The sequence below is a fragment of the Amphiprion ocellaris genome, chromosome 16 (assembly GCF_022539595.1).
Source record: "Amphiprion ocellaris isolate individual 3 ecotype Okinawa chromosome 16, ASM2253959v1, whole genome shotgun sequence".
NCBI lineage: Eukaryota > Metazoa > Chordata > Actinopteri > Pomacentridae > Amphiprion > Amphiprion ocellaris.
This window is the reverse complement of record NC_072781.1, coordinates 22405965-22417986: the sequence shown is the minus strand read 5'-3', so window position 1 is coordinate 22417986 and position 12022 is coordinate 22405965. Positions and strand designations below refer to the sequence as shown.

The window sequence follows — 12022 nt, the reverse complement described above, 5'->3', positions numbered from 1 at the left end:
GAGATAAAAATGCTGATTTATCGAAGGACACAGGGTGGCTGCAGGGCCACTACTTGCCAACCAGAAATAATTGTGTTGCCCAAGTGGTCTGCTCAACATCTCCCTGTCTTTCATTAGCTGTTTATTTGAGAAGGGAGACTGGCTTGGCTCATTAGCATTGATTGCTTTTTGTTCCCCAGGTAGGGAGAAAAGAGAGGAGGGAAGTCGACGGTGTTCTGAGCTGCATGGCAAAGCCTGGCTAAGATTAGAAACCAAAATTGGTCCACTACAGTCCTTCTGGAATACACAATAAGGTTTAGAAGAACAAAAGATGTGTCTTGCCAGAAAAACTTTATCTGCTTCAAGGCTCCTCTACGATCATATGTCCTCTTAAAATCCAAAAGGAAAAACATTTTCAATAGTTTTCTTAACCGATAAAGGGTGGCATCAATCAATAATCGATTAATGATTAATATAGTATAAGTGAAGCGAACATAATGCCAAATGCTGATTTTTGCTTAAGAAATTGTCTTGTTGCATTGGCCACTTTGCAACAGGAACGCTGTCTTCGTAGACCATGACTTCAGAATGAGTTCAAGCAGAAAACTACTGAACAGCACAGAAGTCATTGTCATGGTGTCCGTTGCTAGTTTAACTGCCACAATGCTCTCTGCTTGCCAAAACAATGCGAATACTACAGTATTAAACACAGTAAATAAGCTACAGCCTTCCATCTCATTAAGCAGTAAGAGGCTTCACCTGGTGGCACAACCAGATACTACACTTAACGTACAATTCATTTTCTGACATGCATGTCCTTCGTCATCTGAATGATCAGTTAATGTACTAAATCAGAATCACCTGATTAACCGATACTCATTAACATCCCTATGTTTAACTAATTTGACAGCATTTCATTTAGCAAGCATTTCATTAAAAACTAAAAATGCCAACGTCTGTGGCACCAGTGGAAAAGTCAGAAGATCACGTCCTAAATGAGCTACCCTCTCAGAGTCTTTAAGCTGAATCATCAGTCAGAAGAAGCCCGACTCAACTTACAACCCCTACACAATACACCACTGACCATTAAGTATTCTATATTAAAGCCCGTACTAAGTACCTTTTATGTAAGCCAGCTAACTGGGCAAAGTGAAGCATGACAAAAGGCTTCCACATTTTACACTGCCTAGCACTGCAGTTTTATTCACTGCAGAAGGCTAATTTTGTTACCGTATGGTGGGCTAGACACACCCGTCCCATTTTGAAGCAGTGGAACATTTGGATCGTTCATGCACATGAATGAGTCTTAGTAATGACACAAAATACTTTTAGAAATAAGAACACAACCCCAAGTAGAGAGCACACAGTAGCCCGGCTGCACTATGAATTAATGAAAGCATGTTCTTGATGGCCCCACCGGGGACCATGAATTTTCCTGAGATATCCAACCAGTAATTACTCATATATTACAGTCTGCTGACCGTGGTGGCTGACTGAACGTCACTGCCATCCATGCAGCTAACATTGATAAAAAATATGTTCATATCGGCTTTAAGGTGCAGTTTCTTGACACAACAATCATTTTGGCCTCAGCACACCTCATACGAATTACTGCACGTTGTCTGATATATTTTCCAATCATATCATATCTAAAAGCTCAAATGATCGTATTTGTTACAAACAGCCACAATCTCAGTCTAACATCATGTCCTCTGGTCTGGGTTTATTGTATGTCTTTGTAGTCCCAGTGCTGTGAATTGCACAAATGGGAATGAGACACTTCCAGAGAAGCAGATGGACCCTTATCAAAGGCCTTTACGGCATTCCATTGATTTACACACCCACAAAGTGACAGATACGGTTGTCCAGAGAATGAAAAAAAAAACAAGCCCTGCCTACTCTCTTACGTTTGCACACCTGGCTTATTATGTACTTCTTGGATCGCCTTAAAAGGGTTACAATTTTTGGATACTTAATCAGTCACTACCTCAGTAAAAGTCAACTGTACTTCACAATACTGTGCACCCTCAACTCCTGACACCATCACTCACACAAAGCCAGATTTCTGGCCCACTTGTGGACACCTTCAGGTCAGTCACATGATCCTTTAACCGTACCCTTGGCTTTAATAAGCACTTGCAGTGCGACTGGTGTTGTAAAGGAGGTGTGGAGGTTTTCATCTCACTCCGGATCTAATGAAACCCAGGGGCTGCCATAATAGCACAGTGAGGAGGGAGGGAGAGAACGAGGGGAGGAGGAAGGCTCTGGCTTTATGAGGGAGAAAATGAAAGCCTGAGGAATGGCCACATGTTTAATGACATTTCAGCTACTCTTCAGGCCCGCTGATGAAATGGCAGCAATTATGGAAAACAAGGCAGAGACCCTCAAATTAGTCCATAATTCATAAAGGTTCATGCAATGAGCTGCAGTTAATAAGGCAATGGTGAACAGGGCTGAGCAGTAATATAGATCCATGATAAGTGATCGGGTACAGCCTGCATGCGCATGGAAATCTCTTCAATAAGTACAACTTAGCTCTCAGCTGCAAACTGCACACAAAGACTGTCCTTCCACCAAACAGGTGGGGTTGTTCTCACAGGCTTGATGAGCTGCATTACATCTGATTCAGTTTCATTGGTCTGCTTATAATTCAGTTTTATAGTCTTGTGATCATCTGCATGTTGTTTTGCAGGCTTTTATTCTCTGCCAAAAATAAATTTGATAAGGATTATCTGCCAGTAGAGCCATACAAAGTATATTTGACTCATCTGGTTGGATAGCAGTGACGCCCATTTACCTATCTGAAGTATATTCCAAAATAAAAGCATGTTCGATTCCATCAGAACAACCAAAGTCATGTCATACTCGCCCCTTTGCTGCTTCTTTGCTCGTCTCTACAGAAGTTCTACACCTGTTCTAATCTTGCGATTCTTTTAAATTGCAGTAAAGCTACTCTTAAAGAAAATTAACATTTCCTTTAGCTTTTTTTAATTGTAGAGATCTGAGGATTATGATCATTAGCGCTTGAAGTTGTAAAATATTTCTGCAGAATGATTTTTATTGAGAGAAACAAAAAGATCCTAAAAATGATCATATGTGGACATCTGGAGAAAAAAAAGCTGTGGTTAAAAACAGCATTAACATTGGAGAAGAAAAATTCAGAGCAGCAGAGAACCCTCTTCTGTTAAAATGGATCTCCTTGTAATGTATTGTGAGAAACAAGAAAACCCTGAATAAACTCAGTCTTCTGCATACAACTTTAAGTGTACTTAGATGTAAGCAAATTTAATACACGGCTACAAAAATACAATTTTAGTAAGGAGAGATGGAAGATAGCTGGATAATATAGAACTGCAGCTACAAGTGTCACTATTATGGTGGAAGTATCCTGCACTGGGGGACGCTGGTCTTGTTGGGTTCAGGTGGGTGATTAGTGCCTATACTAACATTAAAACCACCAGCTTAATATTGTTAAGGATCCCCTCATTACACCAAAAGAGCTCTAACCTGTCAGCAGAGTGTGGACATGGGTCCAGTGGACTGCACAGTCAGGCCTCTCTGAGTTGTAATGGTTATAACGCACCCTATGGATGCTTAATCTGATGGGAATATGGGGAGTTTGGCGACCTGGTCAAAGCTATGGGCTCTTTGTTGTGCTCCTGTAGCTGGATGTAGTTGCCATGAGGAGGTGTTTTTGGTTTGCAACCATGTTTAGGTGGGTGTGCTGTTTCAATTCACTAGCAAGGACCACGCAACGACTGTGTGCAAGTTCGATGAGGAAAGGTGGTATGTGTGAAGCATGAGAAGTTAGTTCTATAATGAGCCTCTTTTTACCCGAGTATTTCTACATGGAAGTACTTGTTGGGCTGATATGGATGACTGGGAAAGGTGAGCTGTTAAACGGACCTATCTTGAATCCCTCTTTCCGTCTTGAATCCCTCTTTGACCAGTAAGATGTCGAAGGTGTCGGGATATGTAAGATCAGACTGGAGGTTGTGACAGGTGTAGGAGGTTTCAGGGATAATTTCTATGTCGGGGTAGAAACCAAATGTGAACCCATTACTGAGGAAATCTACTTTTTATCAGGGTGGTTCTGAAGAGTGGCTAAAGTCTTTACTTTGACGAGTGTACGGAGGTGCTTTATTAGTCAGTCTGCTAATGTGGTTGTATTGTCGAGGCAGCTAGTTCTTGCATTAGTGTCTGCAATCTGCAGTAGGAGAGGAAGCAGCCTAGATGGTTGAAATTGTTGTACACCATCCTACCACCCTGATAGAGGAATGACCAGCCTCGTTTATTTGTTCTGCTGGCATTGGTTAGACCACTAAAAACGTATCTCTGTTCATCAAAATTACATGAGGTGCAAAAATGTCCAAATTTGTTTCAGTTGCGCAGAAACAGAGTATTCAACAGGGGCAAATGGTAAGTTTGATGAGTCAGGATGACATTGCACATTCAACATCAGGACCTGTCTTACACATGTTTTGGTAACCACTTGCAGAGATGCATTTTCAATTTAACAATGGACATACAGAAGCAGCACTATGTCAAAGTTTACATCTCCATCAACAAGCCCAGGACTCAATCGTTATGTCAAGGGTCATCGCTGGTGATCACTGGTCTACGTCTGCACCCCAGAGAGCAAACAGAATTCTTCAGCGGAAGAACCCAACGCTGAAGATGTAGGAGGGCACCTGGAGCATACTAGCGGTGCCCCAGGATTAGACGGTCAGCTCCAGGAATTACAGTACTGTCCTACGGCATCTTAGGGAAAACATTCAGTGCAAATGTCCTTAACTGCCACGTGATACCAACTGAGTGTTCCAACATGACAAAATGTCTTTGTTCACACCAACACAATCATTGCTCCCCGCCAACTTTGCTCTCCAGGTTTGGTTCTTTGGAACTTCTTCCTCTTCCCTAAGTTGAAGCTCAGGTCAAAAGGTTGCTGTGTACGCACAGTGGAGAAGAACCAACACGCCACACAGATGGTGCTTGACCAGGGCTCCAGACTTTGACCATTTTTCAAGAGTGTCAGTTTTCACGATGCATTTGTGTGTGTATGATGATCTTCAGGCTGATTTGGAGATACTCCAGCCGTCACGAGCAGCTACTGTGTTAGCTATTGTGGTTGAAAATAGCATGTTTTCTTCTTCATTGGCTCAGTTAGTCTCTATCTGCCTGACGTAGAAAACAATCCATTTCACTGCGATTGTGTTCCCAAAGTAAACAATCTTTAGTGGACTATTTTGATAAACAATGTGGAGAGAGAGGTCTGACTCAGAAACACCTGATGATAAAGAGTGCTGGTGCAGGCAGGAAGATATCAACTGAGTCGATTAAACAGAAAAACGAGACCAGTGCACTCATTCACGATGGCTAACGCAGTGCTAGGGCTGATAAGTTAAACTACAGCGATCACAATTTTGGCTTCTTACAATCAAGTGAACATGATCGACTGCAATACCGATGCTGAAAATGTGGTTGGATTGTATAATGAAAACAGCCATATAGATCAAATCACTGAAAGTCAGACAAATCTGACAGAAGAACATGCATATTATTTTAATGTGTTAAAATACTAATTTCTGGTCTCACAGCTGTCAGAATGAACTACAGCCACCTGGCTAGTTTTTACTATAGAATGCATGTCAGGCATTTAGGGAACATCAGTAAATAGTAGTGTCTATCAACAAGTAGATGTTTAGCAAGTGAGGAATTTAGCGTGACCAGTTTATAGGACTAATATAAGAAAGAAAGTGTTGTCAAAGGGAATATATATTCAGATTAAAATATTTTACACATATCAAGTCTCTTGATAGTTGACAAAGTTGGTAGCACGAGTGCTGCCAGTAAGTTAGTCTGGAGCCCTGTTGACCTACTTAGAGAACAGGGCTTCAAGAAAGTGGTCAAAGCTTTGCATGAGCGCTGGTAGAATGGTAGTGTTGTACAATATGACTGCTTTTAAAGGAGACTGGCTAAATTTAAAACAGGTATGTTTTTGCTTTTAATAGGTGCAGCCTCAGAGCTGTTTGATCACCGCTTGTATTTAGAAAATCTTCATAAAAATGATTTCTTTGATCTCTAAAATACTTTAGATGCACCTCTACACATTTGGCTCTCTAAATTTGCACTTACCTCCACATCAAGCATGTCTGCTGACTTTCAGCTCTTTTCAAACACCGTAGAACTCTTTTACACTACACAATGGCAAGTTCTGATATTGGAGTAATTAGCTATACATGTTGGAGCTGGAAACAAATTCTGAGAAAGAAGAAAAATAACGAGTCAGGCACCATTTACTGTCACTTTCTCCTTTGTAACTTAGAACATCTGTCTTCTCTGTTGTGAAATCTGTTTCTGAGACTCATCATTACACTGCAGTTCTGCTGTGGTCTTGAGTGCTTCCTTATAATGGTCTTCAAGCATAAAAAACATCATGTGGACATGGAAACAAATTTCAAAACCTGATTTTCATCAAAAGAGTTCCTTAACTCACAGCACATAGGTGAACATTTTTACTGGATAAGAATTGCTGATAAACTAAAGCCTGAAATATCAATTTTAAACTTTTCTCTTGTTGCAGCTTGTTATTGCCTATTAATAATTAATAATTTTGACAGAAGTCCATCTCATCTTTGTACTGCACCCTTGATGTTTCCTGAGTAAATTACAGCACAGTTGTGTGTGATGTCGCATACTATGTTGTCTTTAATGGTTGCATTTATATTGTGCAGCTCCACAAAACGGGGACGTGGTTGACCTCAAAGTCACAACAGAGCCTCCAACATGGTTGTTGGGTGCTAAGTTGTACATTTTTGAACTACTGTGCAATGAAGAACTTAATTAGATTCTTCAGAGCAAACTCTCCCCATACTAGGTAGAGAGTGGCAGTATGACCTGAGGTTTGCCCTTGTAATATGGTTCCATTTTAGTTCTCACTTTAATTATTAATTATTCATTCATGTCACGTATATCTCCTTTAGTTGGGACCAGTCATTGCTGCTTTCATAAAACAGCCCTTGAATTAAATTTTTGCCTGGATGTTACACAGGATTTCTAATGTGGTTGCGTTATCTAGGTAAATAATCTGATCATGGGGTCTTTACATTTACACCTGCTAATAATCAGCGTTCTTGTTGTCTCAGTTCAGGGTATTCATGATCAGATTGTGAATAATGTGCTTTTGAAATGTTTGACATTATGATTTTAAATTGAAGTCACAATTTAAAATAGCATATTAAGTCTATCTGACCCTGGGTCTTAGCTGTCACATCAGTGGTTTTATTAATTTACGCTGTTCTCCTTGTGCAACAGTCAGGCTTTAGAATTGTAACAAACACTTAAAAGCTGTTACTAAATCTGCCTATTACCACCTGAAGAACATTGCTAGAATCAAAGGTTTCCTGTCCAGAGAAGACACAGAGAAATGTGTTCATGCATGTATTTTCAGTAGGTTAGATTATTGTAATGTTGTCTTTACAGGTCTTAACAAGGAAAGCACTCAGAGAGCGCAGTACTCCACCAAGACTGCTGTCGTATCATTTCCGATGGATGGAATCTTTAATAAAAAATGACCTTGCAGTGAGCACAGGCGTATGTTATGCATGTGTATGTTATGTATGGATATCAAATCATGTGACCTAAATATGTAGCGGGTGGTGGGAACTGATGGAACTCAGAAACACCCCCACAATTTAATCAATTGTTCCTTGTAGGATTTCCGATGAGTAAGTCTCGATAAGTCTGTAGCGGTCGATTTGTAGTCGGATCGCAATCATGTGATCTTCAGCAGGCAACTGACGTAATGTTAACTTGTTGTCATAGTTACAGTGATGCCATGGCGCTATCTCTCAATACAGAAATCTTTAACAAATCCATGGATCCAGACTATAAGACGCCATCACTGCCAAAATCTAGTCACTTGGTCCTTGTGTCATTTCTGACCTTTCCTGAAAATTTCACCCAAATCTGTTAGTCAATTTTTGAATAATGTTGCCAACAGACAAATAGACAGGCAGACAGACAAACGTACACCGATCATCACACAACTCCGCTGCATTCCTTGGCAGAGTAACAAGAAATCAATCAAGCAGCTGCAGCTGAATCAGAACGCTGATGCCAGAGTCCTAACTAACACCAGGAAACTGGACCGTAATACACCGGTCCTCAAATCACTACATTGACTTCCTGATAGTCAAAGGATAGAATTCACAATCTGACTCCTGGTCTACAAAGCTCTGAATGATCCTGGACCAAAATACATCCTGGACTTATTAGCTCCTTATGAAGCATCCAGAGCCCTGAGGTCATCGGGGACAGGTTTACCATGTGTTCCCAGAATCAGAAGCAAAAACAGTGAAGCACATTTCAGTTATTACGCTCCTCATCTGTGGAACAAACTTCCTGACCACCTCAGATCCGCTCAAACTGTCGGCTCTTTTAAATCAGGTCTGAAAATCATACTGTTTACAGCAGCTTTCTCTTAGATGCTCGATCTGTTTTCTTCACTTCTAATGCACTTTTATTGCTTAGTTATGCATGATCTTAATGTATACTTTTAATGCACTTCTATTGCTTAATTATGTTTTATTTCTATGATTTTAATGTATGATTTTACTGTTTACCTTTAAATCATTTTTATAGTTCATTTTCTGAATGTATTGTTTTGCCATTGTAAAGCACCTTGAATTGCCTTCTGTATGACTTGTGCTATACAAATAAACTGGCCTTGCCTCTTGATGGTATCTCATGTGATGGATACTCAACCACATTTTATTGAGCTGAAGCTTGACTTTAGAAAAAAAAAAGTTGTAGCCTTAACAAGTAAATGCACAGATTTTAATTTCAGCACCGCAAAACTAAACAGAATCACACCCTATAAGCAGCATCTATAGTTCCAATACACCTTTCAACATCTCCAAAGCTATCTTTGGAGAAAAAGGGGTTGGTGTGGCCAATTAATCAAATTAAAGGAAAACAAACAAAATATCTCCTTAGGGGATGACACAAAGTAAAGAATGTTAGTTATTTTGGGATGCCAACAAGAGAACAACTCAGCCCTGAACCATAAAGTGTCAGACAGATGGACTGCGGATGCACACATTCTGGCATGTAGGTCACCTCAGCAGGGTGCAACGGACCGTTTATCGTCGAGGAACGACAGCGCTGTCACTCACTTTCAGCTGTGTGAGGGGACTCTTTCTAATTGAAAGACAGCTCGGTTTCATTTTCAAACATGCAGACAAAGTCAAATCAAATGCGGTGCAGGCCACATAAGAATGATTTGGGTTTCAGTTGGGTTCCAACAGCCATACATAAGTACCACCTCTCTCATCTCCCTGCATGTATTGTACAACTTTAGCCCTCTGGAACGACAAAGCTTCCTAAAACCTGGGTGTCGAGTTTGATAACTTTTTCCATCAATGTGTTAAAACTTAATACTATTATTTAAGTATTTAATATCTTTAAATCTAGCCATTTCGGGACACAAAGTAACTGAATTGTAGCCCCTTTAAAGAGAAAACAACCCATTAGTATCAGGTAAAATATCACACTAATACCTGATAGAACCTTGATGTAAACCTGAGCTGACACTGAGTGGTAGACATTGATTTAAAAATAACAGATGATGTAAGACTTGACTACTCAGCCATATCTAAAATTTAAAAAACATAATAAAAAAATAATGCATCTATTAACTGACGGCCAATATAATAGTGTTGTCCTGGGGATAAATGATTTGGTCCCGAAAAATAGTGTGCTAAAGCTACACCATTGTGTTAAAGAGCATTAGACTGACAGCAGTGCTTAATGCAGGACAGAACAGCGATGTGCTGATGTTTCTGCCAGTGATGTCTTTGAACCCAGTGTTCCTGCACCTGCTGACAGATGTGAGCGACACGATGCAGGCAGATGGAAGGAAGACGTCATGCCAGACTTCACTTAGAAAGTCTGCCAGAAAAATCGACCTGCCTTCCTTCCTTCTAAGCACATGGCTATACCATATAACATAACAGAACAAGAGTTTACATTCAGCTCATCCCTCTAAGCCTCAGTTAGCCAAATCTCATTCTGAATTTTCCCCAGACTCCGCCTAAGAAATTGGGAGAACTAAAGCTAACGTTAGCAAATGTCCAGTACAGAAGTTGCCGTTTTATTTTATCTAACATAAATCCATGTATACTATCTACGCCGAATCGCAACACCACTCAACATTTTTAAATCGCTATCTGCTATTACTCAACGGGACATCTACTGCTGCTACAAGTAAGGCCACTTTAAATTGGCCGAAAATTAAACAGGGTCTGGCGTGACTTTTACACACGACAAAGACCGAAACGTGTCATTGCTAACAGCTCGCTAAGCAGTTATGAAACTCACATTTCAACTGTAGCGCCAAGCGCTTCCAATATCATGACATTTAGACCCTGTCATTACCGGTAACGGCGGCACCGGAGACGGTGTCGTGAAAAGCCCGAAAACCGCCGCGTTTAAATGTCATCGAGACCACAACCTGCTGAAGCAGCCATGTCCACAGAGCTCAGCGGATTAAATAAACTGTCAGCTCGGCGGTTAAATAACAGTAAAAGGCAGACCGACGTCTCACCTGCAGTACTGAAGACATTCTGCTTCCACTCTGCTGCCTCGCTGGCTCTTAAAAAGCCTCGGAGTACGGGCAGCTCCACGTCCAGCGGCATCACGAAGCCTCTGGTACGGCTAGAGAGAAAGGAACAGCCGCTGCCTTCGGTCAGGACGGTCAGTTCAGAGCCCAGGATCAACCGCTGGTGTCAATGAGCCCAGTCACTACTTCTTCATTCACAGATTAAATGTTTATTTCTACCCATGTGGTGCAAGTGGCATCAGTAAGCAGCCATGACAGATGCGCGTTGCATTGTGGGAAAACTAATGAAGGCGTGCACAGGGATGAAGCTGCTCATTTCAGTGAGCGCAGAGAAACGGCAGCTGATGTTAGGTGTTAAAGACGAACATTTTTATACCAAAGGACAGCTGAGTGCTGCCTTTAAAGTGTTATAATGTCTTCTATGTAACAGTCAACAATATAATTTTATTACTCGTTTACAAGGAAGAACTTTTCATTACTACAAAAATAATGAATAATTTCAAATTAAATCATATTAATTTCGCCGTGACTGTATAACCACTGAGCTGCAGCTGGCCCCACCCCCTCAGGAAGAACTGCCTGCCAATCACCGTTTGAGCGGGCCAGCTATTGGTTAGTTTGGTGTGACGTAGCACCGGGTCGAAGTGCTTCAGGCATGTCAAGCTAGCAGGCTAACTGGTTGTTTGGAGCTTCATGGAATGGCAGAAATAAATGAAATGAATATATTAAGAAAAAATATAAATAGATTAAGATTTTTTTTTCACAAATTCACATACGTAATTTTGATGCAAAAAAATTCAAAGTAAGAAATTCAGCAGCTTTTAAAATTCAGAATCTGATGAGTCTGATTTGCTTCCATATATATAACAGCTGTAAAACACAAGAAGGATATCCTGTGCTTAACAGCTAGGCACTGTAGTGATGCTAACACAGGTGTAAATTTTTCCTGTTTTTTGGTTTGTTTGGGTTTTTTTTTGGGGGGGGGGTTGTTTTTTTTTTTTTTTTTTGGTGTCAGTTTAAGAGTCATGAACTGTTTCCACACTCATGAGGACTTGCCAATACCCAGGTACTGAGTTACAGTGATCCAGTCTTGTGGAAATTAATGCAGTGGTCACAGTCTTCATGTCTTTCAGACAGGATGGATTTTTATCAGTGTTCTTCAGTTACAAGTAGCACTCTATTACCACAGAGTTAAATGTGTTTGTCCAATTTTAGTGCTGAATCAAAGATGACACCCAGATTTCTGGCATAGTTTGGCTGCTAATAGCCCAAAGTGGCTATTGATGGTCATTGTTTTGTTGGGGACCAAATCACTTCTGACCTTCTGTCATTTAGATAAAGATAGTTTGTGGCCATCCAGCACTTCAGATGGATGGACTCAGAGGAAGATGTATTTGTGTGTCATCAGCGTAGTAATGGAAT

The 12022-nt window shown here is 40.6% G+C and overlaps 1 protein-coding gene across 2 annotated transcripts in view; it reads right to left on the bottom strand.

Annotated features, from left to right (window-relative positions):
- The window catches only part of ttc27 (tetratricopeptide repeat domain 27), a 106375-nt gene extending 95496 nt beyond the window's left edge, over positions 1 to 10879 (bottom strand). For both annotated transcript variants that reach the window (XM_023296331.3, XM_023296338.3), the window contains exon 1: positions 10586 to 10879. In XM_023296331.3, coding sequence (XP_023152099.2) covers positions 10586 to 10676 — 91 coding nt within the window. In that variant the 5' untranslated portion in view covers positions 10677 to 10879. The remainder of the gene's footprint in view (positions 1 to 10585) is intronic.
- Positions 10880 to 12022: the final 1143 nt, after the last annotated feature.